This window comes from Triplophysa dalaica, chromosome 4 (genome assembly GCF_015846415.1).
Source record: "Triplophysa dalaica isolate WHDGS20190420 chromosome 4, ASM1584641v1, whole genome shotgun sequence".
NCBI lineage: Eukaryota > Metazoa > Chordata > Actinopteri > Cypriniformes > Nemacheilidae > Triplophysa > Triplophysa dalaica.
Genome location: NC_079545.1, coordinates 3,535,339 through 3,560,239, shown reverse-complemented (window position 1 = coordinate 3,560,239; position 24,901 = coordinate 3,535,339). Strand labels below are relative to the sequence as shown.

The following is a 24,901-nucleotide window of genomic DNA, read 5'->3' as shown; positions in this document are numbered from 1 at the left end:
AAGCTTTGCTACTTTTGCAATGGTGTTGGAAATTCACACATGCGAGAACAACAATGGCAGCGGCACAATGGGTGGACACGTTCAGAACAAGGGGCGGAACCTAATAAGTAGGCTGCTTACGTCATTAAGAGAGCGATTTCTGAAGCGCTCGTTTTCTCAAAGGCTTGCAGAGATAGGCTCACATATAAAGTTAATGATTTGTATTTTTTCACGTTTTCTGAGTTGGCAGTTGCACAAGAGACACGATTTTAGCATTTAAAGATGGAAAAAGACTGTTTCATGAAATCACCCCTTTAATTTCTTGGCCGACTCACTGCCAATGATACAACTCAGATTAACAAGAGGTGTGAATTACTACACCTGTTCATGTGCAATCTGCATTTACTGTTGTGAAATAGAAGGTAAAGATAATGTTTTTCAAGAGTAGATGCATGTAAGGCACTCTTCTAAACTCTGAAGAGCAAAAGAACACATTTTAGACCAACACACATTTACACCAGGTCTCGAAACTATGAAGAATGACAACCCTGAATGTAAATGTGTAGATTGTGACAGCCCTCTGTATATGGGCTACATTTAGAAAATCTGGAAAAGGTGCTCAAGACCCTGAACGAAACTGGCACCAGAATCAAACTCAAAACTTGTTCTAATATTTGATCACAATGCCTACTGATATTTAAGTTAAAATAACATGTGATTAAAAAGTCAGCCAGTGTTGCAATAACGTGTTCCCAGTTTAGTGGGACAGTCAGTGTGATGCAAACTGGTATTAGCCAGCAGTAAGAGGATAATGTCATGTCTATGTTTGACATACTGCACTGTTGCCATTCCACAGCTCAGCGGGGTTGTCATTTTAGAACACAGTGCATGGCTCTTCAACACAACCTAACATTTGCAATAATTCCTTTTGAGTTGAAACTATATTGAAAACGGGAATGTTTTCTATATTAAAAACACATTTTGTTTAAAATAAGACCAAACAAAACTAAATAAAATTCAACATATTTGTAATAAAAAGTAAATAAACAACCTTGCATGCATGAAAATGATTGGCAGCATGTTACCAGGAAATACTGGTAAACAATACCTCTAAGAAACACCCGACATTTAATGACGTTCAAACATTTTATCAGGCTTTTTTTATTCAAAGCAAGTATAAAGACTTCTTCGTATAATAGCAAGATCTTTCATTTCTTGCATACTTCTCAATCAGACACCACCTGTACTGACAAACAACCTATAAACATATATACCTTTTCAATTCATTTACATAACTGCTTTTAACAAGCAATACAGAATGAGTGCGTGCTTATATCTCATTTATATAAAATTATAAAATCATCTTTTCTATGTACATACAAACACGTGGATGTAAAAACGCACCCACGGATTCTTGCATTTCTTTATACTCATTAAAATAACGATTAACTCATTCAAAACAATTGTCGGTAGAGAGGTGCATGCCAGCACTGCTAGCAAAGCAAAAAATGAACAAGGAAACATTTTTGATATAAATGACCATAAATTGTTCTGAGAGATGATGAGGTGATCAATTCGGAGGGATGAGATCTGCCATAATGGCACGCTGAAAGCTAGGGGTGGCCGCTGCGAGACCAGAATGAATTTCTGGATTAAAATGCAGGCACTTGGGTATATCTGTCTAAATCGCTGCCATCCCGAATTAAGTCCACATGGAGAGCCAGCTGCTTAAAAGTTGGCCGGACACAAGGATCGTTGTCCCAGCATTCTTGCATGATCTCGTAGATCTAAAGGAGATAGAACATTTTTAAAAAAATGTATCAGTGACATCTAATGCATGAAGCGTCGGACAGATGAATAAACATTAAGGCAAGCTTTAGCTTTTATTGGACTTGTGCTGGATGACATGTGGTACCTCAGATGGACACCCTGCGGGTTGCGGTAAAAGGTTCCCTCGTTTCAAGAGCTCAATGAGATGATAGACGATCGTCTGTCCCTGCTTGTCTCCTCCCATCATACTCATGAACACCTGAGAAGAACAAAAGAAAGGCTATTATATTACACACTTAGCAGGCTATTAGGACCATTTCCATAACAGTGTGAGGATGTCTGAGGACATTGTCACTGAGATTTGCATGGGTAAAGCAATTCAACACATGCTGTCCTTATAATTGCAGGTGTGAGGAAGTGAAATTTCAAGCACAACTGGAAATGATGTCACACTTACTGTAGGTGGACTACAGAGCTTGTTGCTGTACGTGAAGAGTTCATACAGAACCACTCCAAAACTCCAGACATCAGATGCCACCGAGAACTTGCTTTCAGTTAGAGACTCCGGTGCATACCTGTCAAAACACACATGACTTCATTCATCTAATTGTCAGATTTCAACGTTTTTAACATGGTGCCATATTTAAACTTTGGTTGAAATTAATAGTTTTTTCCCCTCACGAATATATCATTTCTATTGAGATGACATAATCGTCATTACTCACTGTGTCATTTGGATTTCTTCCATAAGAAAAAAACTTCACAGCATTTAAATATAAAATGAATTGTGTTTAAACAAAGAAAGTAAATGACATTCATCTGGGATGGGGGAGAGAATTTCCAAACATGTGTGAGGTATATAAATGAAGCTCACCAGAAAATCGGGCTCTCCCCAGGTTCTTTAACCTTGTAGTATTCTTTGTCCTGAGGCAAAACCTTGGTCAAGCCAAAATCGCCGATCTTCACCCGAAACTCACTCTCAACTAAAATGTTTCGCGTGGCCAGGTCTCTGTGAATGTACCGCTTCGTTGCCAGGTATTCCATTCCCTATAAAAACATTACGTGATAAATTTCCAGATATGCAACACTCGAAAGATGAGTTAAATGAAAGAAATGCTCCTGGTTACTTTGCATATTTGAGCAGAATAAAAAACGAGCTTGTTGTGGTCAATCCTGTCTTTGTTCTTGTTGAGGTAGTCGCGCAGACTGCCGTATGGTAGATACTCCATAACCAGCCGTAGATTTCTCCTTCCTGTTAGAACAAAGCATTCGATTAGTTTCAGCAACATTAGTCTTGAGGCTATAGATTAAAAGCAATAAATCAATGTAAACAGCTTTGGTTACTAGGGCTGGGCAAATTGCTTAATCAATTTTTCAAATGCGGTCGATTTGATATCGACTCTCAAAAGCCGTGAATCAATTTTTTTTCTTTCACATTTCAGCAAGCACTGAAGATTCATTAACATGAAGGTTATTGCTACAACTTTCTATCAGATGTCACTTTTCTTTTTACGACGGGTGAATATTACAACAGGGAGCATATCCTTCATTTATTGCTTAATTGAACATGTGTTGTCGAATTTAACATCTCCTTCATATAAAGGGCAGCGGTTCATATGACTGCAGCCTCTCTTTACAGCTAATTTTGTGATTTTTTTGTTTAACTGCATTAAATATAAAATAACCTGATCCTGTTTGATCAAGGTATGCGACTGTTCGGTTTCAATATACACAAGTTTAATGTACAGGTTTGTGGCTCTTCACTTAATTTTTTTAATCACCATTGTAATCTGATGCTTACTGATACTTTTAAATTATTTGTATTATATCTATAATCATTGACTCGAATCGAATCAAGAGCTTGTTAATCGAAACATCAGAATCAAGTGTGAAGTTTTTCGGCTTATTTGATGATATTCAATGCAAACCCTCTAATTGCTTTTATAACTAAAAAAAAAAAAAACACACACACACGCATGCATGCACACACAAAACAGAGACACGGCGGCTGTAGGATGTCTAGCTCGGCGTTCCTCATACCTGCACCGTAGCATACTCCTTTGTATTTCACAATGTTCTCGTGCTGGAGGGATTTCAGGATCTCGATCTCTCGCTCAAAGTCTCGGATGTGTTCAGTTGTGCTGTGTTGCAGTTTCTTTACGGCCACCACCTCCCCAGTGTTGTCCTGCAGGGGGTCGTACCTGCACATTTCCACACTGCCAAAGTTTCCCTAGAAATAGGAAGAACAGTTCTTAATGTTTAGGTTGTGTTTTTAAGATTGTTTAACTATGTTCTAATGTATCATTTTAAACCATAAAACTGAAGTTTCCCAAAGAAAGTAAAAAAATGCCGTTTGAAACTGCGCAGGTTTGTGATGTTATAAACCTGTAACTGATCACATCAACTCATTTGACCCCATGGATCAGCAGTGAACATGGGTTAGGCTCCGAAACAATCAGTTGTCAGTTTTATTCATGTCAGATGGGGCTAATTTGCATATTCATGTATCTGAGTCTTAATGAAGCTGGGGTGTAGAGTAACATAAAAAAGGACAATTTTAATGGTCAATGATTAGTTTTAATGAGTAAAATGATCAACCACAGGGGACTTACCAATAATGCTGTCGTTCATAGAGCTTATGTTTTAAAATTGTATAAAAAATATTGTACAAATGAAATTGTAATTATGCACACATTTGTAATTAATTATATAATAATCATTAAATTGCAAACATTTGTAAGGTATATGTTTATCACAAGCTACAGGTTTACGAGAGATCAGAGTAAACTTTACTGAACATCTGAAATGAAACGTCTCTTAGTTACCTTGCCCAGCTGCTGGAGGAAAATGAGATGTCTCTCCTCAAACTGAACCGGCTCCTCGTTCTCAAACGCTCCGGAACTGAATCCAGACGCTCCGGTTCTGCTCGGTAATATGTCGGTCTCCTTCACTATCTCATAATCTAAAAAAACGCATTCGTTGAGTGAACGATACACAGCAGGTGCTCGAACCAGTTAAAAGTGTCATGCTATCAAACGTTTCAGTCTGTAATTACCTGGGCAGAAGAGATTGTTGAGGTCACGTATGATGGCTCTGAACGAAGGTCGGACTGTTGGCTCGTAATCCATGCAACTGTTAATCAGGTTTGCAAGCTCCGTCCACTTTGGAGCTGGAAGTTGGTGATGATTTTCATAGAACAAATGTTTCTGAAACGACATACACATAACACTCGTGTTATAAGTAAAATGATCCTTTACTTTATTTAGATTTTGAGGACATCTATATTGGCCTGCCTTGGAGTTGTCCATATTGGCAAGTGGCTTTTCTCCTCCGCTGCATATCTCCCATACTGTTGTGCCAAAGCTCCACTTGTCTGTGGCAGGACTCAGGTTTTTAGGGTCTACGATGCATTCGGGGGGCACCCAGGGGATTCGCTCCACAAGAACTAGAAGAACAATCACATTTCAGTGCCATTTAAAGTAAAAAAGATACAAAGTAAAGAGAACGGCACATGGGCAATATGACTAAGAACAAATACTAAACTGCAAACACAAGTGTGGCTTTATGTAAAGCGCTGCTCTCTGCTGGTCAAGTAAAAATACTAATTTCAATAAGATTTTAATGTCTTTCAAAATCTACCCTTAAATTTGAATCATAACCTCGTACATCTGCTAATGACCGACCCAAATGTTCTCATCTGAATGGAGACAATAACTGCATCACTCACTCTCTCTGGGCAGCACCGTGACGCTGATGCCCGGGTCGCTCAGTTTGATGAAGGGTGGGTTTCCCTGTGTCCTGTCCTCCTCTCTGATCAACAAAATGTTCTTCGCGCATACATTCCCATGAGTCAGATTCTTCTCCTCCTGCGTGCGAAAGAATGAAAACATCAAATCTATCTCCTTCTGAAAATCGACATATTCCTTATTCCATTTTTTAGCGACTTACCAAAAAAAGCATGGCCCAGGCCAGCTGCTTGGCCACCTCCAGCTTCCACAAGATGTTGACTGACATAGAATTCTTGTTCTTCTTTAGGTAAGTATCCAAAGATCCAAACTTCACATATTCTTGCACCATGATGTCTAAGAGAAGAAAAAGATTTTTTGAAGGATTCCGTGGAATACACAGATGTGGGATTTTGCATCAGCGTGGTGAAAACTTACTCTCCTCGCCGCACACACAGACGCCGTAGGTCAACACCAGATGCTTGTGGGTGAGCTGGCTCATGATGCTGGCTGCCTCGAAGAAAGACTTCAAGAAAAAGAGGAGAATTAAGAGACGTCTTCTGATGGTTTAATGCTAATTGAGTTAAAGGCTCATTCACGCCAATAATGTAAAGATAACTCTAACTTGAAAACGTTAGCCCTTTACATTTTAACAGATTCTGATTGGCTTGCGATGGAACCTCTCTCTCACCTCAGAGTAATTTCTGTGTGCTTTGTCCAAGACTTTGACAATGACTTCGGTCTTATGGGTTTCTCCATAGTCTCCCTGCTCTTTCCGAATCCCTCTGAAGATCTTGGTGAACGTTCCTTGACCTAGACTCTCACCCTGGTAAGAACAATGCATTATATTCACCATTGTTAACAAGTAACAGTTGAATTTTAACTGTGACATATTATACGTTCCTAAATCCATAAAGACAAGATTACTTACAAGGTCGAGATCTTCTTTCTTGATTTTGTGAAACACCATTTGACTGATGTTACTTCTCTGCATGGAGGAAGAGAGGGGGACCTCTGAACCCCTATTGCTTCGACACACCAACAGATTTGACTTTTCTTTTGATGTTGACAACAAAGCACAAAACATTAATACTCATTACTTCATGATATAATAAAACTAATTTGCTTTCATGACTCCATAAAAAAAGTGAATAAAACAAACACGACCCTTTAAACCCCCCCAAAGAAAGCCAATCAGAATGCACAAAATGTTCAGATAGGTCTCAGAATTTTATATATTTAATATGATATTTAAATACGATTCATGCTCTTTTTTTATTTATGTTGCACAGGGGAGAAGTTCAGTTGCTGTACTGACCTCTGGCCCTTGGTGAACAGAACCTGCTGAACTGAAAGACAATGTCTTCCGATTTCACCGTTTCCTTTTGGTAACACTTGAGCAGTTCCTTCAAGCTTCTGAAACTCCTTTTGGTTCCACTGAGATTGTAGTCGCCAGTCACGGACCTGGTGATCAGGCAGTGCTTGTACTCTACATCCTCATATGCCTGACGGAAAATAAAGAACATGTCAAGATGATGCGATCGTGTGATTTTGAAGGTCACAGATATAATGGTCACAGATAAAACTTTATAGGCTTCATTCAATATGTTTATATAATTGCATACAGCTGCTATTCACATAATTAATATCTCTTCTTTCCACATACCCCAACTGCAAGAGTCAGAAAGTATTTGTTGAAGTCTTTGGGGCTGCACCGTAGCACAAACAGACCTCTCTGGTTTCCTGACTTGCGCAATTTGCTGATTGCAAAGTCCATTCTGTGTGAACAGACAATGAAAACAAAGACAACAACATCACTGCCTTTCACATACGGTGATGAATATTCGTTTTAGAGGTGTCCTTGACTAAGGATTTACATAGTTGAATCAGAATTGGGACGTCTTGCCTATAGTTGATTGAACGCATTGCATGCGTGTGTGTGTACGGGACGACACCAGGTGGTTAACAAGAGTACAGCGCAAAGTGCAGCTCACCATTGATGCAGCAAAAAACATTGAACATTAACTTACAGAATTTGTTAAGAGTACCTTTATGTTTAAAATAGAAAAAAGCAAGATTAAAGTCACAATGTGCAAAATAAATGTGTTCAGGCAAAAAGTCTGAAATGCAGGAAAACATATATTCAAAACACAAGCTATAAATAGCAAAATTAATAGAAACTTTCCTTAAACATCACTTACAATGCTGTGCCACTTACAAGACTAAAAGTATTTTAAAACTACTAGATAATTATGAATTATTTTTTACAAACAGAAACACCGTTTACTACCAATGAACTACCCATAAAGTTACTTTATTCACCGCATGTAATTGAGAAATGGGATAAAGGGGGGTGCTATAAACCAATCTCACACCACAGAAGAAACGGAGAGACGAGATCCCATGCTGGGAAATAGCCAGACCTCTTGCTCATATGCGCCAGGGGTTTCGGTACCAAACCCTAAAAATGTCAAATTTCTTTACATTATAAATAATATTTTTGGCGGAACAGTGCGTGCCCGTCTGTTCAGGCGCCTACTGTTGGAATCTTCGACTATTTGGGGTCAACCCTGATTCATTTCATTCAAGTCTACAAAAATCACACAAGCGCCAAAAATAATACTCTTCCATTTTTCAAAAAATAAAGCACATGTCATTCTTACGATATTGGCCCGTGGCAGTAGCTCTCGATGGCCTCCAGCAGATGGGGTGGTGCCACGTCCTTGCAGAGGTAGTGAAGGGCGTCTGTGGTCAGTCTGTAGTAACCGTCGATCAGAGACACAAACGACAACGCCTCCATTGAGGAGGAGAACTCCAGCTCCTGACATAAAAAAATTAACAATCATAAAATAATCCACTCTGTTCCAAAACCAGCATTGGGAAGGCATTACAAATGGTTCCGATGGTAAATTAAACTCTGACTTATGAAACCTCATTTTGGACAAATTCTAATAGAAGTATTTCTGGCTCAATTTGCCTGGATAGATGAACATCTTTTCTATCTGACAAACTTACTAGAGGTTTGCCGTCTTGTCTGTTGATGGAGACGATTCGGTTCGTATCCCTCCCCTCTTTGCAGGCCTGCCTGATACTGATATCCACAACTTCTGCAAAATCACAATACGTCTGCAGGTCCTGCTAAGAAAATACAGTCAGGTTATTAAAACCCCAGAAGGGATGAAAAAAAAATAGCTTCTTTGAAAGTAAAAAAAAATCACTTGCAAAACAAATAATACAAAGTCTTATCTCTACACGGTTCTCAGAATAATAAAAAGATCTAATCTAAAAATAGGCTTTGTAAATCAGACGGTAGCGTTTCATCGGTGGCGAGCGCTCAGGCAAAAAACAAACAATCTCTCATAATAATAATACATTTTATTTATGGGCGCCTTACGAAACATTCAAGGACACCTAACAAGCAAATAAGACACATAAAACAATTTAAAAGCAGCAATTAAAAAATCCTTAAAAGATGTGAAGAGTTTGTTTCAAAAATGAGATCACAATGTTTTTAACATTTTTCAAAAATCATGTTTTTTTATTGTGCATTCCAATTAATATCTATCAAACTGCAGTTAGTTTGTTTTTATTTAAGCCATAATACGTCCAAAATTACAGCTAACTAACACAATAAAAACATGAGTTATCTCATTTTGGAACCAAACTCTTCATGTGTTTTCAAACGAGATTTAAAAGCAGAGAGAGAGTCACTATTGCGAATGTCCTGTGTAAGCCAGTTCCAAAGATAAGGAGCAGCATAACTAAAAGCTTGAGATCCCATAGAAGCCAAATGCATACGAGAAAGAACAAAGAAGAATTTAAATGATGATCTAACAGTTCGAGAGGGAGTAGAAGTTAAAAGTTGGTCCGGTAGGTATGATGGAGCCAGGCTATGCAGTGCTTTGTAAACAAGAACCGAAATATTTTATGCAATACGCTGTGTAACAGGAAGCCAGTGAAGTTGTTGAGGAACAGGAGATATGTGATCCATCTTAGGAGTTCTAATGATTATTGGTGCAGCCGAGTTCTGCACTAACTGTTACTTGTGTAAGAGTTTGAGGGGAAGACCATAGAAATGAGCATTGCAGTAGTCGACAGGTGAGGTAACAACAGCATGAACCAAAGTAGCAGTGCTCCTTGTTGAAAGGGGCAGGGTGGAGGCGAGCAATCTTACGGTTGTGATAGTAAGCCGGCCGAGTAATCTTGTTAAAATGCGCTTCAAAAGACAGAGTACTGTCAAGGATAACCACAAAGCTTTTAACCTGTGTTTTAACCTACTTTGAATGCACATAGAGAAACCGCTAAACTTTCAAGATGGTTTAATCATTTACATACATCAGTAAAAAAACTTTTTTATCAACAACATAAATCTTGATAGTTTTTGAAGCATTTGATAAGCAGCTGAAACAAATCCAAATAAGTGCCGTTTACCTCCAGCTGTGTGTCTTTAGGTTGTTCACGGCACAACTGAATACCGTGGTCTGCAGAGACGATTATGGTGACCTGCTCGGCCGAGGGCTTTTTGACCTTAAAGCGTTCGGTGTAGAAGCCAGAGTCCAGAGACTCGAGGCTGATCAGGTACTTGAGCTTCAGGTCACGGGCTGAGGCTCGGCACTGGCTGAGCTGCTGGACCACCTTCCGGAAACGATGGCGAATGCGCTTCCTTGTGATGAAGTGGTAATCCTGGATACGTTCCCTCATGTCTTTAGGAAGGAAAGACTTGTAACTGAATAAAACAGATAAGAAGTTACGTATTAACAAGTGCATTAATAGGAAAAGGCCTCAGAATGGAGACTCTTCAAGAGCTAAACCTCAGACATGCTAACAGTACTCGTGAAAGGCCGACTGCAGTTGATACCTAATTTCATTGTAGATGTCCAGCGGAGAGCACTGCTTCTCTTTGCCCGTCCTCATCATATCCAGCACTGCCATGCCCAGACACTCCTCTTGAATCTCGTGGTCACTGGATAACTTCACCCAGCCGTTTACGAAGTCGCTCCTCCACTACATACAAAAAACACAAGAGGGGAAAACCACATCAATATGATAAAGTCAGGAGAAAGAGAGGTTTTTAATGATAGGACAGTAACACTATTAGCAGTTCCAACTATGGCTTAACCCCGGGTTGGAATCATAGAACCCCCTGGGTAAGTCTCAGCATTAAAGGAAAAGTTCACCTCAAAATCAAAAGATCATGAAGATCAAAATGTTTTAAAGGACCCAGTTTTTAGCTGTTTGAGATACTTTGAGTATGTTTTTGGGGTGTTTAACAATGGATGTTCATGTGTTTAGTTTAAAAAAAACACTTTATATTTCACATATTTCAAGTCTTTTGTTCCCCGCTGTCCCTCTTCTAACAAAACGACTGGATTTCTTCCGGTCTATATAAAGTCCCTCCTTCCGAAACACTGGGAAACACATTCTACTGAATGGTAAAGCTGACCATGTCTGTCGTGATTGGTGTCCTGCTTAGAGCATGAAAATGTCCCCCCCATACCATATCAGCAAGCTTCCGCTTCTCAGGCTGTTGTGATTGGTCGGTCCCCCTCTCTGTGCACGTTAGAGATGCGCGGATAAGCTAAAATGTCACCCGCATCCGCTGCTTCAAATAAATTATCCACCCGCCAACCGCCCGCACGTATCATTTTCTCTGATATGGATATCCGCACCCGACCCGGACGTCACTTTAATCACTCAGTAAATTTTCTAGCACTGTCTTTGTCTGTAAATGCTTAAATCTAATCTTTCGATTTAGCACACACATGATGTACCATATTAGAGGTACCAGTCTTATGGCTTTCATATACATACAGTGCCTCACAGTCGTTGCATACCCAGGACTTGATTCATCCTTGTTAAACTTTGCTAAAACGCTCCCACACGGTACTTTTCTTTCCTACCTTTTGTTTTGTTTTTGGATCTGTTTTGCCTCCATTTCTGCATTGAGAAATAGACCTTCCTCTACCGCCGCCAAGCACTCATTTCTTTTAAATTACTGCAAATTAGTGCCTGATGAAAAATGCATTTAAAACATATTCGTATTTTTTTTCGAAATTTTGTTAATATTGTATATGATGTCATCCACCCGCGACCCACCCGCAATTAATCTGAATTTTTTTTTTTATTACCCGACCCACCCGACCCGCGGATCATCCACAGCGGCCTTGGATTTAACGGCCACCCGCGCATCACTAGTGCACGTGTATTCATAAACTTTTTAGCAATAAGTGTAACGGAGGTCTGCTAGTGCATGTGCATACAAAAGTCTTTGTTTATATGCTCTCCTACTTGTAAGTCGCTTTCGATAAAAGCGTGCCAAATGAATAAATGTTATGTAATGTATTTCAGTCTCTAAATGCATAAACACACTTTACAGCAGTTTATTCTTTTGATATTAATTTGTCAACAAGAACTTACAACAATCATGACCAACAAATATAAGTAACCATTATATATTGTTTAATAATGTGTAGAGAATGATTAAAAACAAGAAAACAATAACAGATTTATCAACGTGATATGATACGTGATATGATACGCAGGTATTGCAACGTGAGATGCTATCCATTGTTCGATAAAAATAAAATAAGTTTAAAACTTCTATCAGGAGTGGACTTTGAACTCTGGTTTGCAATACCTGCATGAGTTGCCCAACTTGCCCTAATGTGTGCCTGACCTGACGCATTCCTTCAGTGGTGTAACTTTGCTTTGAAAAGTGGTGGAGACAAAAACACTTAATTCTTCAATAAATTCTGGGGAATTCTGGAAATATAAATTGGCTTTTTGACTCCGGCTCTCACAGTATGTGGTTCCTCTTGGGAGGGTCACTTGGCTGTTGTGGTGCATTACACTTAAAAACATTTGTTTCCTTTGACGAAAAATGTCACTTGTTTGTTGGTTTATGCGATTTTGTGCTTGGATGCACAAGCAAGCGCCCCAATGCGGTTTCTGGAGTCGCGGCTCTCTGTCTTCTGCAAAATAAGCGTGAGTAACGGGAGATGGTGCGAAAGCGTTGCATCCTGCGTTTTACATGACTTTTAGATGTTAATGGCCCCTAAACAATACACACGTTCCACAAGCATTTCTAAATTTCTTCCAAAAAGTGGTGGAGACATGACCGACCTGCAAATTACACCTATGCATTCCTCATAAACGATCTGACATGAACCCGCTCCGATGAGGAGGCCAATTGGTCCGGTGTAAGATGGAAACAGATGAGTGATCTAACATAGATTGGTGTTTGCACATGCACACTTTCACACACTCAAGGCCTCCGTTACACTTCTGAGTTTTCATTGATCCGCGTGTTGAACTAATGAGGTGAAACTGATGTCATTACTGTTTATTGCTAAGAGCTTAAGCTCGTGTATATGGTAATGTGTGGTGCATCAATGTAAAAAAAGAAGGCTTGTTTGACTTTATGCGGCGGTGCGCACAGCCAACTGGTATATCAAAGTACTGCAAGAGCAATTCAAAAGCAAACGGAGCAGCCGACTCTTGCGCGGTGCTGCCGACCACTCTAAATGACGCCCCATGACGGGTGTGTGCAGAAGCTGCGCAATAAGCTTTACTAAATATTTACATGAACCTCCCCTGCAAAGTGAACGAACATAATTTATGAACACAAGTAACCAGTCAATTTGGCAATTTATTTGACTGCAGAAGCAGACTCGTTTGATTTTTATCTGCATCTTGTGGCTTTTCATTTCAAACCCTGAATGCAAGATAATAACTCAAAACATTTTTCAAAAGGTTCTACGTACCCCCTGCAATTACGCCAAAAACCACTAGGGGTCCATGTACCCCCTCTAGAAAAACACACGCCATAGTCTAATTTGTGCAGCCATAGTTTCAAAACAAACCAAAAACAATTTAAAGGGTACGTCTCAAAACAACATATCATTGTATTGTCTGTTTCCCAATTTAATTTATTCGTCTCAGCCACACTATCCAACACTGGCCAACTATGAATAGATCATTCATGATACCTATTAGATTTTTATTTTGATATTTAAAACAGCTTTATTCATTGTGCGGTTGCGATGACTCAGCGCCGCCCTCTCTCTCTCTCTCTCCCTCCCTCATATTGCGTGCAGCGTCTATTGTGTGGGCCTATTGTTAATGTAAATGTGTATTTCAGTAATATAACCAAGTTGAAGAGTTTGGGTAACCAGCATTTACATTCAAATACGAGTCTAAAATATTGATAACCAATCGATATTAAATCGAATTGAAACTACAAAATAAGAATCGAATCGGCAACCTGTTGTCAATACCCAGCCACATCTATTAACATATATATTTATGAGCCTGTGACTTTATGAATGACACAGTGACCGTCAATCATCAAATTACTGAAATACTGTAATTACGGCATACATACATACTGCCAAGCCTAATTCTTAATGAGGGGTTCCAAACGACTCGCGTGTCTGTGTCAGCCTGTGTTTTTTCCAAGGCGCGGCGTTTAATAAAATGATGAGACACACGAGCAAGTTATACAGGTATAAAACGTATTCTATCTTCTAGAGTCAGTCAATGCATACCGGAAATGCTGCTGGAAGACGAAAAGGCGACATAAAAATGAAAGCCGCTCAGTGGAGTCAATGCCGGCATGAGTTTTCTTCATCATTGGGTTTGTAAATAAGGGCCTTTATTCATGCAGACATACAGATCCATGATTTACTTTCACACACTGTAAAACCCAAAGACAAGAATGTCTCTTCTTCAAGAATATTCTATAGAAGGAAATCCAGGCCAAAGTGCAATTCAATTCTACATGGGTGGGATCAATTACACAAGTGAGAATAAGTTCAAGCCACATGAAACAGACGTTGCAATGGCAAATGTTCTGAACTGTTCATCTAGCAGAAGAACAACTAATAAAGTAGCTCACTCAAAAATTCCCTCATGCCATCCCGAGTGTGTATGACATCCATTATTCATTAATCTTTATAGATATATTGGTCATTTTACATACTTGTATAGCTCAACGAAAAACAAAACACACAATAATAGTAGTAAATCCCTTAATAAATGTCTTCTCAACCATTCATATTTTGAGCCAAAACCAACCAAAGCCAAAACAAGCACTGAATTCAAATATTACTTCAAGAATACCTTCAAAACTCGTTTCTTCATGTCAAAAAACTCTCTATAAAACAAATGAGATTTGAAGCTTTTGGTATTTATCTGCCATATTTAACTTAGTGCTGGTTTTGGTTCCAAGTTTTGTTAAATACAATCAAAATATTTAACATTGTTGACAACATTAAGAATTAACAACATTTCAGGGGAATGTGAATAGACACGTCACTAAAAAATAAAACAGTATTTAAACATATAAAAAGCTTCTAAATCCCCAAAACAAATTGAATCATATATGTTGACACAGGTCAGCTCAACCAATAGGATTAAACAGACAACATATAAAAAAACAATTGACATAATGGGTATCATCACATCTCTTTATACGCCTAGTTATGATACATTTGTACTTTTAAAGCTTTTAGTTAAACATATTTAAAAATATTTTCTATTTAAAAACAACTGTTCCACTTAAGACAGGAAGTCATATGCATCCGGGATGGCATTAGAGTGAGAATGTTAATTTGTGGGTGAACTACACCGTTAAATGTGAGGAAGACTTACCTGAGCAAAGAGATAAGCCATGACATAGTCATCTAGCACAGGACTCTCCGATCCCTTATTAACTCCATAGCGGTACGCCCGAGACGCCCCACAACTGTACCAGCCAGGAAAATAGTACCTGTACAGGTGGATATTAACAAAACTGAATTAAAATATAGATGGTCATCAGCTTGATTCGCTTAACAATATGAGTCTGGTCTATTACCTAATTCTGAACAACAGATTCTCATCAGATGCTTCATCTAAATGCAGAATGTGATTGGGCGATAACCAGATGCCTTCATCTTCCTTGTACAACCCAAACAGGCTACAGTAGACTGGCGACACTCCTGGTGGAGAACACATGAACAAAAAACAGGTAAAGGTGAGACAAGACAGTCCGATACAAAGAAGCCTTACAGTCAAGTCATGACTATAAGCCCAAAAGCTTCAACAAAAATTTTTTTTCCTGTAAATTTTTAAAACGAAGTACGGAGTTTTTACACTCAACGTGAAAATATCTTTATTAGCACACGGTATAAGCAATTGCGTCAAAAACATAATTTCCAGTACGCAGATTTAAAAACCTTATGCCGTAGAGTTACATCCCCACATTAGATAGAGGCTTGGGAAGAAAATGTATGTGCATTTGGGTACAAGCTTCTTGTTTGTGGCTTCAAGATTTGAATTTGTTAATTAATTCATTACATTTTTATAGCGCTTATCTGGGAACTCAAAGCGATTTACATCGAAGGGTGGAGTAGTACACTTGTAGTGGAGTAGGCGGGGTTAAAACCCCTGAGGCATTAGGACCCACACAGACCACAGGGTGAGCACTAGGGGTGCGGGAAAAAATCTATGATTCAGGCATGGACGATTATGAATCGATTCACAAAAGTCCAATCTATTTTTAAATGTATTAATAACATGTCGGGATGTTAGCGGAACAAAAAGGCAGAAGATATTTTAGAATGTTCATTCTTTGTCTATTCTCTGCAGCGAGCAGAAGGTAAAAGCAGCACATTTAGTTCACTGTTCCACAGCATACTTGTCACTAAATGAGTGCAAATAGCGATTTCCCAAAACCTGTCACTAACATTTAAGACATAAAAACATGAACATATTTCTGTAAATATGCACAGTTTATTACCAGAGGTGCTGGGTTCGCTGTATTAGATGAATCCACTGCTCCATAGGTGTATGCCGATTTTGTAAGACAATCAGTCAATTTTCTGAACTTACCGTTTATTACTATATAATACTTATTTTAACGTCTGACAAGAGAAGCAGAAAATATGTAATGGGAACGGCTTCACTGGGCAGTTTTTCATTATAATACAGAATGTGACAGTTCATAGACTAGAAACAAAAGTGCCAACACTAGTGTGACTCTGAGCGTAAATGCGATGTAATGTCGTCACACATATGCAAATTAGCACATCGAGAATCGATTCTAAAGTCAAATCTCAACGCTCAGAATCGATTCTGAATCGAATCGTGAGGGACCAAAGGATACCCACGCCTAATGTGCACCCCCTGATGGCCTGACTAACACCTCTTTCAGCAACAACCTAGTTTTTCCCAAGAGGTCCCCATCAAGGGAAAGACAAGGCTCAACCCTTCTTAGCTCCAGTTGACAACCAGTCTTGGGTTACAGGGTAAGATGGCTGCTTTCTATTCAATGAGTTTGTGTTTATATAATATATATGTCTTTTCACTGCATATATTTATTTTGTTATTACTTTTTATAACCACATATACATATGGAAAATATATGCAGGTATATATTTAAATATAACTTTAATTATATATAAACATTCATCTATTTTTATATTTACATAAATGTATACATCACGGCTGATGTTTCATAGATTGAGTATAGCTACAGTAAATCACACAGAAACTCAAACGCCTTTGCGATGACCGGACAAAATAAAGGTCCCGTTAACCTGAACACTCAGATGAAAACAAATCTGTAGTATACTATAGTATTTGCTATAGATAATTGTAGTACCCTTGTAGTAAATTGATACACTGTCGTAAAACTGTAGTATACTAAAGTAAGATTAAAAAATACTATGGTATCTAGGACTTTTACTGTAGATTACTATAATAAATACTATAGTATTGTAACCTACAGTATTTTGATGTGGATAACTACCCTCCCAGTCCAAATAAAAATCACCACCTGGATTTAACTCAAATAGGTAAAAGCCGTCCATTGGATTGGAGGTCTAGGTTCAGCAACGTTATGTGCCAAAAGAATGAGGTCAGCTGACTACCTGAATATTTACATTACATTTACATTTATTCATTTGGCAGACGCTTTTATCCAAAGGGACTTACAAGCAGGAGAGCATATAAACATTTTGTCAACACGCTAAACAGTACCGTTTAATATACTGAATGACCAGGTTATTCCATCAATGGTTTCTTTCTTCCCTGATGGCACGGGCTTATTCAAAGATGACAATGCCAGGATTCATCAGGCTCAAATTGTGAAAGTGTGGTTCAGGGAGCATGAGACATCATTTTCACACATGGATTGGCCACCACAGAGTCCAGCTCTTAACCCCATTGAGAATCTTTGGGATGTGCTGGAGAAGATTTTGCGCAGCAGTCGGAGTTTCCCCATCACCAATACAACTTAAAAAAAGAGGACATTCTGGACATTGCAGAGCTTATCGAAACGATGCCACAGCGAATACGTGCCATATTCAAAGCTAAATGCGGTCCAACTAAATATAAGAGCGTGTGACTTTTTTGGGGGATGGGTAGTGCAAATTACCGGTATAGTACAGAATTTAGATGAAAACTAATTTAGATAAACTGAAAATGATATGGCCCTAATTTATCCCCCTGTATGTAACATTAAAGGGGGCATGCAGAGCTGTTTCATGCATTCTGATTTATTTACACCGTTAAACATGCTGCTTCTCAAGCTTGACTTTGTCATCTTGTCAAAAAATTAGTTGGCATATGACGTATTATTTCTGTGCTCGATACACTCCCCTAGCATTTGTATAGGTTTTCTTATAGGTTATTACGAAAACATCTATTGGGCAAAAGAAATAGCCCGCCCACGCATCAACCGACGAGCGAGACCTGCTTAAAGACAGAGAGTTGCAATATGCTAAAAGTGTGCATCTAATAGAGAGTATCTAAGACAGTGGTTCTTCTCTCTGGCCCGCGAGATCCATTTTCCTCAGAGTTTAGCCCCATCTCTGATAAAAACACCTCAAGAGGCTTATCAGTGACTTCATGAACAGACGCTTTCAACTTAATGTTGAGCTGCTTAGATTGTTTGGCATATCGCGTTAAAGTACCGTGAGAGCAATTCAAATGCGTACAGAGCAATCTGCACTTTAATCGCTCTTGCTGTGCTTAAATCTCATACACTGATAGATTTGCGAAGCGTTGCATTAAATTGAACGCATCTATTCTTAAAGACGCTGACTAGCTTGTTCAGGAGTTTTATTTCAGAGTTTGGGCTAAACTCAGCAGGAAAATGGATCTCGCTGGCCAGAGTTGAGAACCACTGATCTAAGATATAGAATTATAATGGGAGATCGTTACAGTGAAATACATTGTTAACAAGACTTAAAATGACCCATTCCGTAAAATAGATTTTTGGCCCTATGCCTCTGTTTTGTTGGCAATGGGCACATGCTTTAGTTCCGCCCCCCCAATCCCCTACGCATGCGTCGTATATTATCGGAAATAATCGCACAGCTGTATCTGTCTTTTATAAAATGTGATCAAACTAAAGACTCTATGTATATTGGAAGGTTGCGATACTGTTCTGTAAAGACTTAAGATTAACATGTGATATGCAGGAAGTCTTAGAAACTGAGTTATGGCCACTTTAATGTAATTCGTCAGTTACCTGCCTATCAGCACTATTATGCATGTTATTGTTGCACATAGAAACTTTTCTGTGTATTATTGTATTATAAATTAGATTGTTTGATTATTTTCAGGGATTTGCAGCATCATACATTTTTATTTTAATCTGTGATGGACAGTTTAACATTTACTTGTCCTGAACCTTAGTTTTTAAGGCTTCAACGAGATGACTGATCCTGGTTAATGGCACAATGACTATTCTAGTGGAGGTAGAGGTTGTCTCTGGATGCGAAAGAAATTAGTGCAGATATTATGCATTCGGTTTTAAAACGTGAACCGTTTTATTAAGTGTAATTCTTTTTATTCTTCTATTTCCTCTGTGTGTTGCAGAACACACCACTATTTAATAATTCTGAGCTCCGTTGTCTTTCTCCTTGATCAGCATTGTCGCTCTCTGCTGTTACAGGAAAATTCACAAGTTTTTTCTGCAGAGCATCATATCAGTCTAAGGAGAGTAACATGCAACTTTTTGGGCAACTTGTTTGCAGGCACCACAAGCGTATTTTATTGATTTTAAACACGTACGATAGTTTTGTCAGAGTTTACAATGCAGAAGCGGTGTGGTGTCAATTGCCTGTCAAATTAGCGGTTTACAGTTTTAAGAAATTTAAACAGAAGTTCAGAAATATATGAGAATGTACTTTATTTGCACATTTAAGTACATAGGTACTCATTTGATTTTGGACCTGGTGATTTATTATAATGCAGATTTAATGTTCACTTCTGCTGCCTGAATGGATGTTTTTGTCCGCACAAGTAAAAATTGCAATGCGTTGGCGCTTCATTGAGTTCGCAAGTGTGCAACTTAAAGAGCAGATTGGTTTATAATATTTCAGTACCAATCCTTTGCATTTTTATCAAAAAGTTGCTTTTGAGTAAACAGTAATCAGCGGACCCCTTGCAGTTCCAGAAGACACATGCTATAGCCTATTCAAATGACATTTGAGTTCACTATATTTTAAAGCAATTAATGAAAATACATTTTTCGTAAACAGTTATACCTAATATTAATTCTTAATTAGTTTGTCTTAATAGTTTAGTCTCTCACAGTCTGTCACGTTCAATGTAATAGCTGATAATAAACACAGCTTCTCTGTTTCCAAAAATCTGAAATTTGTTAAAAAACTAAACCAAATCAGGCATCGTCAATTTAGGTTTCTTTAAAAAAAAATCATAATCGAGCAGCGCTAATGAAAATAACTTACCGCACTCTTTGGCGGCATCGATGATGAGCTGTTCAGTGATGTACTGTCCTTGTGGGTAACAGAGGGGGCCGCAGGGGGCGTCACTCTGACTGCTGTGGTAGAAATGTATTTTAAGAACTGTGGATTGCTTCACGCCAAGGTCCTCATGGTGGACGTCGCCATTCTGGTGAAGGAGTTCACAGGCTGCTGTCTCCATGTCCATCACAGAGACACAAGCGACAAGACACGATGGAGCAACATTCACCTGGAGGACAAAACATCCGGAAAAATAAGTTTGCTTACCAGTGGGTGACTGGAAATGCACGGCATATTTTTGTCTACACTGTGATATTTGATAATGAATCGCAATTATCACTGTGGGCTGTACACACATCCACAAAGCCTACAATTACAACAGTGTGTCAGTTTCATTCTGACTCACCTTGTGTCCTATCAGTAACAGCGACTTAACAAGAACCAGTCATTCAAAACATGGATATGACTTCCTTCTGAGGAACAGAAAAGCAGATATTTTAAGAGATGTTTGAACATTTGTTCAATGTTGTTTGTTAGAAAAAAATTCAAAATATCTTTCTTTGTGCAAGGTAGAGAACACAATTATGTTTACTATGATATTTTTTGTGTCACCGAATTATACATTTTATAATTTAAATCTGTACTGCCATGATGTTTCAGTGGTTTCGTGAGAATCACTCAGATGTCTTTTATTGTCCTTTATTACAAGCTGAATTACGAATAACTCAAACGCCCCTTTAATTACAAAGCACTGCATGCATGGGTATTATAACTAAAACATATTTTAATTGAAGGGCCGTTTCAATTGGTTGCTGCTATTTTTATCAGATTGCCTAACAGGTATAAACTGGTGTGCTCACCTCTGACCTGATTATCAACTTACAGTCAATACTGCAAACTATTAAAAGTCGTTCTGGTTGATTTGGGAGCTTTATTTCAAACTATTAACAGTTAAGTCTAAAGTAGAAAGTCAAGTTTGCAAAGCTATAAGAGGAATTGACTATTGGGGAACTGGTATAATAATAATGCTGAGAGTTTCATCACTGTTTGCTTTGGCAACATCAAATTGAACAAAAAAACACGACACAAAGGCCATTTAGAGAATTATGAAATCTACTCCGAGAAATAAACGCCCTGACCTTTTAGTTAAACAGATTGCTTCTGCTTTTACAGTTAAAGCCCAAAGCTTAATACCTTTCCAGTTAGATGACACTTTCAAATGTTTATCATACAGGGCTGACATCACAGACAGACAATGACTCAATGTGAATATTGCATTACAGATGATGACCTTGATAGTGTTTATTCTTTATTATTGTTTGCACTGCTGGATTCCCTTTAGATACTATATGTTGGAGTGAGTCTCTTTGGCATACTTCACATTGCAGCCAACTGTACCACAGTCTAACATATTTTCAACTAAAAAGGGTTATTTAAAGAAAATGTAGGGAAATACTCGATTTGATTTGTTGTGAAATGACCGCAGCTTGAAAACAGGCCTCTGTATGACAGACGGTTCAATAATAGTAATACATTTTATTTTTAATACGCTTTTCTTACACCCAAAGTCCTACAGACAATAAAATATAAAAATAAAGGTTTAGAAGTTGAAAAAAGTAAAAAGGGCATCAAAATGTCAACCAAAAAGTTTTGTTGTTTCACAAAGAGGAGCGAGTTAATGCATTATAGCCTGATCAGACAGAACGGGTCTTTATCTGTTAGACGTGTCTCTTTATAATTGTTTTCAGTTGGCAGGGAATGTTTTGCGCGCTGCTTACATGCTGGACGTCATGCAGCTTTTCCCCATTGTCTAATGGAATGAAAGGAGAGGCGGGCCTTCCGATGTGGTGACCGAAATTTACAGTTGCTTGAAACATCCGTAAACCGCAATGATGATGGAGAAACTTGTTTTGGCTGACGCGGGTTAACCGATCAAGGTCAGAGCAAGCGCCTTCTTGCTTGTACCTTTTTGAAGTTTCTGATAACATGACAGTTAAGAGCAACTAGAGTGTTCGCTCTATAATCCTTGACTGACAGGACAGCTGTTTCGGTGGTTACCTAGCAACATAAAAAACTGCTCTTTTCCCACTGGAGCTAGGCAGGGCTGAGCCTGGCCAGTACCTGTATAGGATACCTGCTGGGAAAAACTATGTTGCTGCTGGAAGAGGTGTTAGTGACACCAGCAGGGGGTGCTCTCCCTGTGGTATGTGTGGTTCCTAATGCCCTACTATAGTGACGGGTACAATACTGTTAAAAAGCACAGTCCTTCGAAAGAAACGCTAAACCAAGGTCCTGACACTCAGTGGTCATTAAAAATCCTTGGCCTCCTATTCATCCCCATATGTAACTCGTTCTCCTCTCCATCAATAAGCTGGTGTGTGGTGGACGTTCTAGCAAAACATGGCTGCCATCGCATCATCCAGGTGGATGCTGAGCATCAGTGGTGGTTGAGGAGATTCCCCCCTTCGAGTACCCAGTAAAGCACTATATAAATGTAATGATTTATTATTATTTTCAAAGAGTTAACCGAAAGAGCAGCGCGCCTCGCGTTTTCGAACAGAAAAGGATCGTTCTGTGTGATCGACGCTTATGACTGTAGAGACAAAATGTCTTTCCTTGGAATCACACGCACCAATGAAACCAGGAAACTGTACTAATAAGTAGGTCAAATTGTACGATTTTTTTCTTGCCGCAGTTTCAAGGTATTTTATTAGTCATCTGTTAATCACAGTCGTTTCACATTTTTCTCTGACAGTTAAATTGATCATTATTTCCCCTGCGTCTTATTGTACTCCTATCTTTAGTTTTAGAGTCGAAATCACAGCATCTATCCAACTTGCCGACTTACCATTCGTGGGTGGTCATGTATTCATATTGATTTAAATGTGAGAAATTCGCAACAGTTCAGAAGCATAATAAGCACACTTTAAGAGCTCTGAAAGATAAAATATAATGTTGTTAAAAAGATTCTCAAGGCTTCTTTACACCGATGCATAGAACGATCTTTCAAAACTTTTTATATAGACTCTTTAAAAGTTTATGACTAGAATGGCCTTTCGGGAAAAAGAGCGGATGTTAAAGGCTCTTTATAATTCCATACAGACAGACAAAGAGCCATTCTTTTTTTAACAGGGTTTGACCCCTTTAAAGTGAAAGAACCAACAAAACATATTGATAGCAGACACAACATAAAAAAAGTGCACAGGTCAACAGCTTCTACATCTCCACAAAAACAAAGTTTGCCTGATAACAAACCACATGTGAGCTGGAAAACAAAGCACATCATACAACGTTCACAAAACCGAGTTAAACGTCCTTAACATGTAAACACAAGACAGAAGAGAAGCTGCAGAAACGGACTTCCTGAGGACATGTTTTTACACTTAAACATCATTTTTATAGTACGGATGTGGACTCGGTTTTCAAAGTGCAAACTAACCACAACACGAAATGGATCCTAGAATGTTAAAGACATTACATGGTGGAAAGCACAAACTGTCAAAAGTCTCTCCAAGTTCTCTTATAGAGAAATCCTTACATATGTATGCGAATTATTCTCGAATCGTGGTGAAATACTCGCATTGACATTTTGCTTTTGTATTCGATTAATGGATCAACAATCACTTTATATCGACAGTTTAACAACATTACAGATCATAGCATGCATTATATCTGCAACAACAGCCTCACATTTGTGTTTCTAAAGCACATTTGTTAAAGAACAATGTCTCGCGTGAAGAGAAATACTCACTTGATTGGTGTTGCCGAGCTAGCGTGCGCTGCTAGCCAACTCCCGCGACGTGAAATCTTACTCAAAACTTCAAATATCCCAGCCAAATATTCGTTTAACCCATGCTGCTGTCCAGACTGTACATATGTGCTTTACTTGAGGGTCGGTCGGTCGTCCATCTCGTTGGTTGTCGTTACATTCAACTCGTAGCACGGCTCGCTAAGACGTTAGGGTCAAGTTTAGAAGACTAGCTGTGCGTTAGCATGTGCACATTGTGCAGCCGCCGCTGCTTTCATTTACAAAACATGACCGTCGAAGCCTCGCATACGTGCGTCCGGTGTCCAACTCATGCGATGATGTTTTCTTCAATAAAGCCAATTGATGCGTTCGCGTTAAGGAAGCGACATATCTCGAGTTCATCAGTCATACCAAGTGACAGCTTGCGGGCATGCTAACTCACCCAACTGTCAGCGCAGCATTTAATCAAAGACCAATCGCGTTTGTTGTTAAACGTCCGACGGTTTGGTTATCCTTTCAGAAAGACGTAAATTTGGAGTATTCATTTTCACCACTCCATCTTTATCTTCCTGCTGTCAACACAGGCAGATGGCGCCTTGTAGCTACTGCAGACACACGCCACTCGGTCTCTCCGGTGGGGCGTGTCCCAAAACTTAATGAACTGCGGGGATGAGATCTGTTTGGTGACTGAAATTCATCCAAATTTCTTCCTTTGTGTTTATCGGAACAAATATATGTATTCAGGTTTATAACAAGGATATGTTTACAGGTTTGGACCAATCTGAGGGTAAGTAAATGATGAGAGAATTTTCATTTTTTGGGTGAACTATGCCTTTAACAAACTTCGAAAGGGCCCCCAAGAGACCTTAAAATAAGTGAAAACAAAAATCAAGACATTTCTTGTTCATTTCTAATGTAGAAAG

General features: G+C 38.8%; 1 protein-coding gene across 3 annotated transcripts; it reads right to left on the bottom strand.

The window, feature by feature from the left end:
- Positions 1 to 990: 990 nt before the first annotated feature.
- Positions 991 to 24,603, bottom strand: jak2b (Janus kinase 2b). 3 transcript variants are annotated; one of them, XM_056746003.1, is made up of 25 exons: positions 23,982 to 24,603; positions 20,637 to 20,703; positions 20,216 to 20,459; positions 15,331 to 15,454; positions 15,126 to 15,243; positions 10,333 to 10,478; positions 9,906 to 10,200; positions 8,490 to 8,612; positions 8,138 to 8,295; positions 7,141 to 7,252; positions 6,793 to 6,979; positions 6,406 to 6,530; positions 6,166 to 6,300; positions 5,913 to 6,000; positions 5,698 to 5,831; positions 5,477 to 5,615; positions 5,043 to 5,194; positions 4,805 to 4,955; positions 4,575 to 4,711; positions 3,790 to 3,979; positions 2,877 to 3,001; positions 2,624 to 2,796; positions 2,207 to 2,324; positions 1,895 to 2,008; positions 991 to 1,766 (listed from the first exon to the last, which is right to left on the bottom strand). In XM_056746003.1, exons 3-25 carry the CDS (start codon positions 20,415 to 20,417, stop codon positions 1,632 to 1,634), a joined length of 3,381 nt encoding a protein of 1,126 aa, XP_056601981.1. In that variant the 5' UTR covers positions 20,418 to 20,459; positions 20,637 to 20,703; positions 23,982 to 24,603; the 3' UTR covers positions 991 to 1,631. The 3 variants fall into 3 exon arrangements, with proteins under 3 accessions (XP_056601981.1, XP_056601983.1, XP_056601982.1); XM_056746005.1 differs by having other exon boundaries at positions 8,490 to 8,609; XM_056746004.1 differs by lacking the exon at positions 20,637 to 20,703.
- Between the last annotated feature and the right edge of the window lie 298 nt (positions 24,604 to 24,901).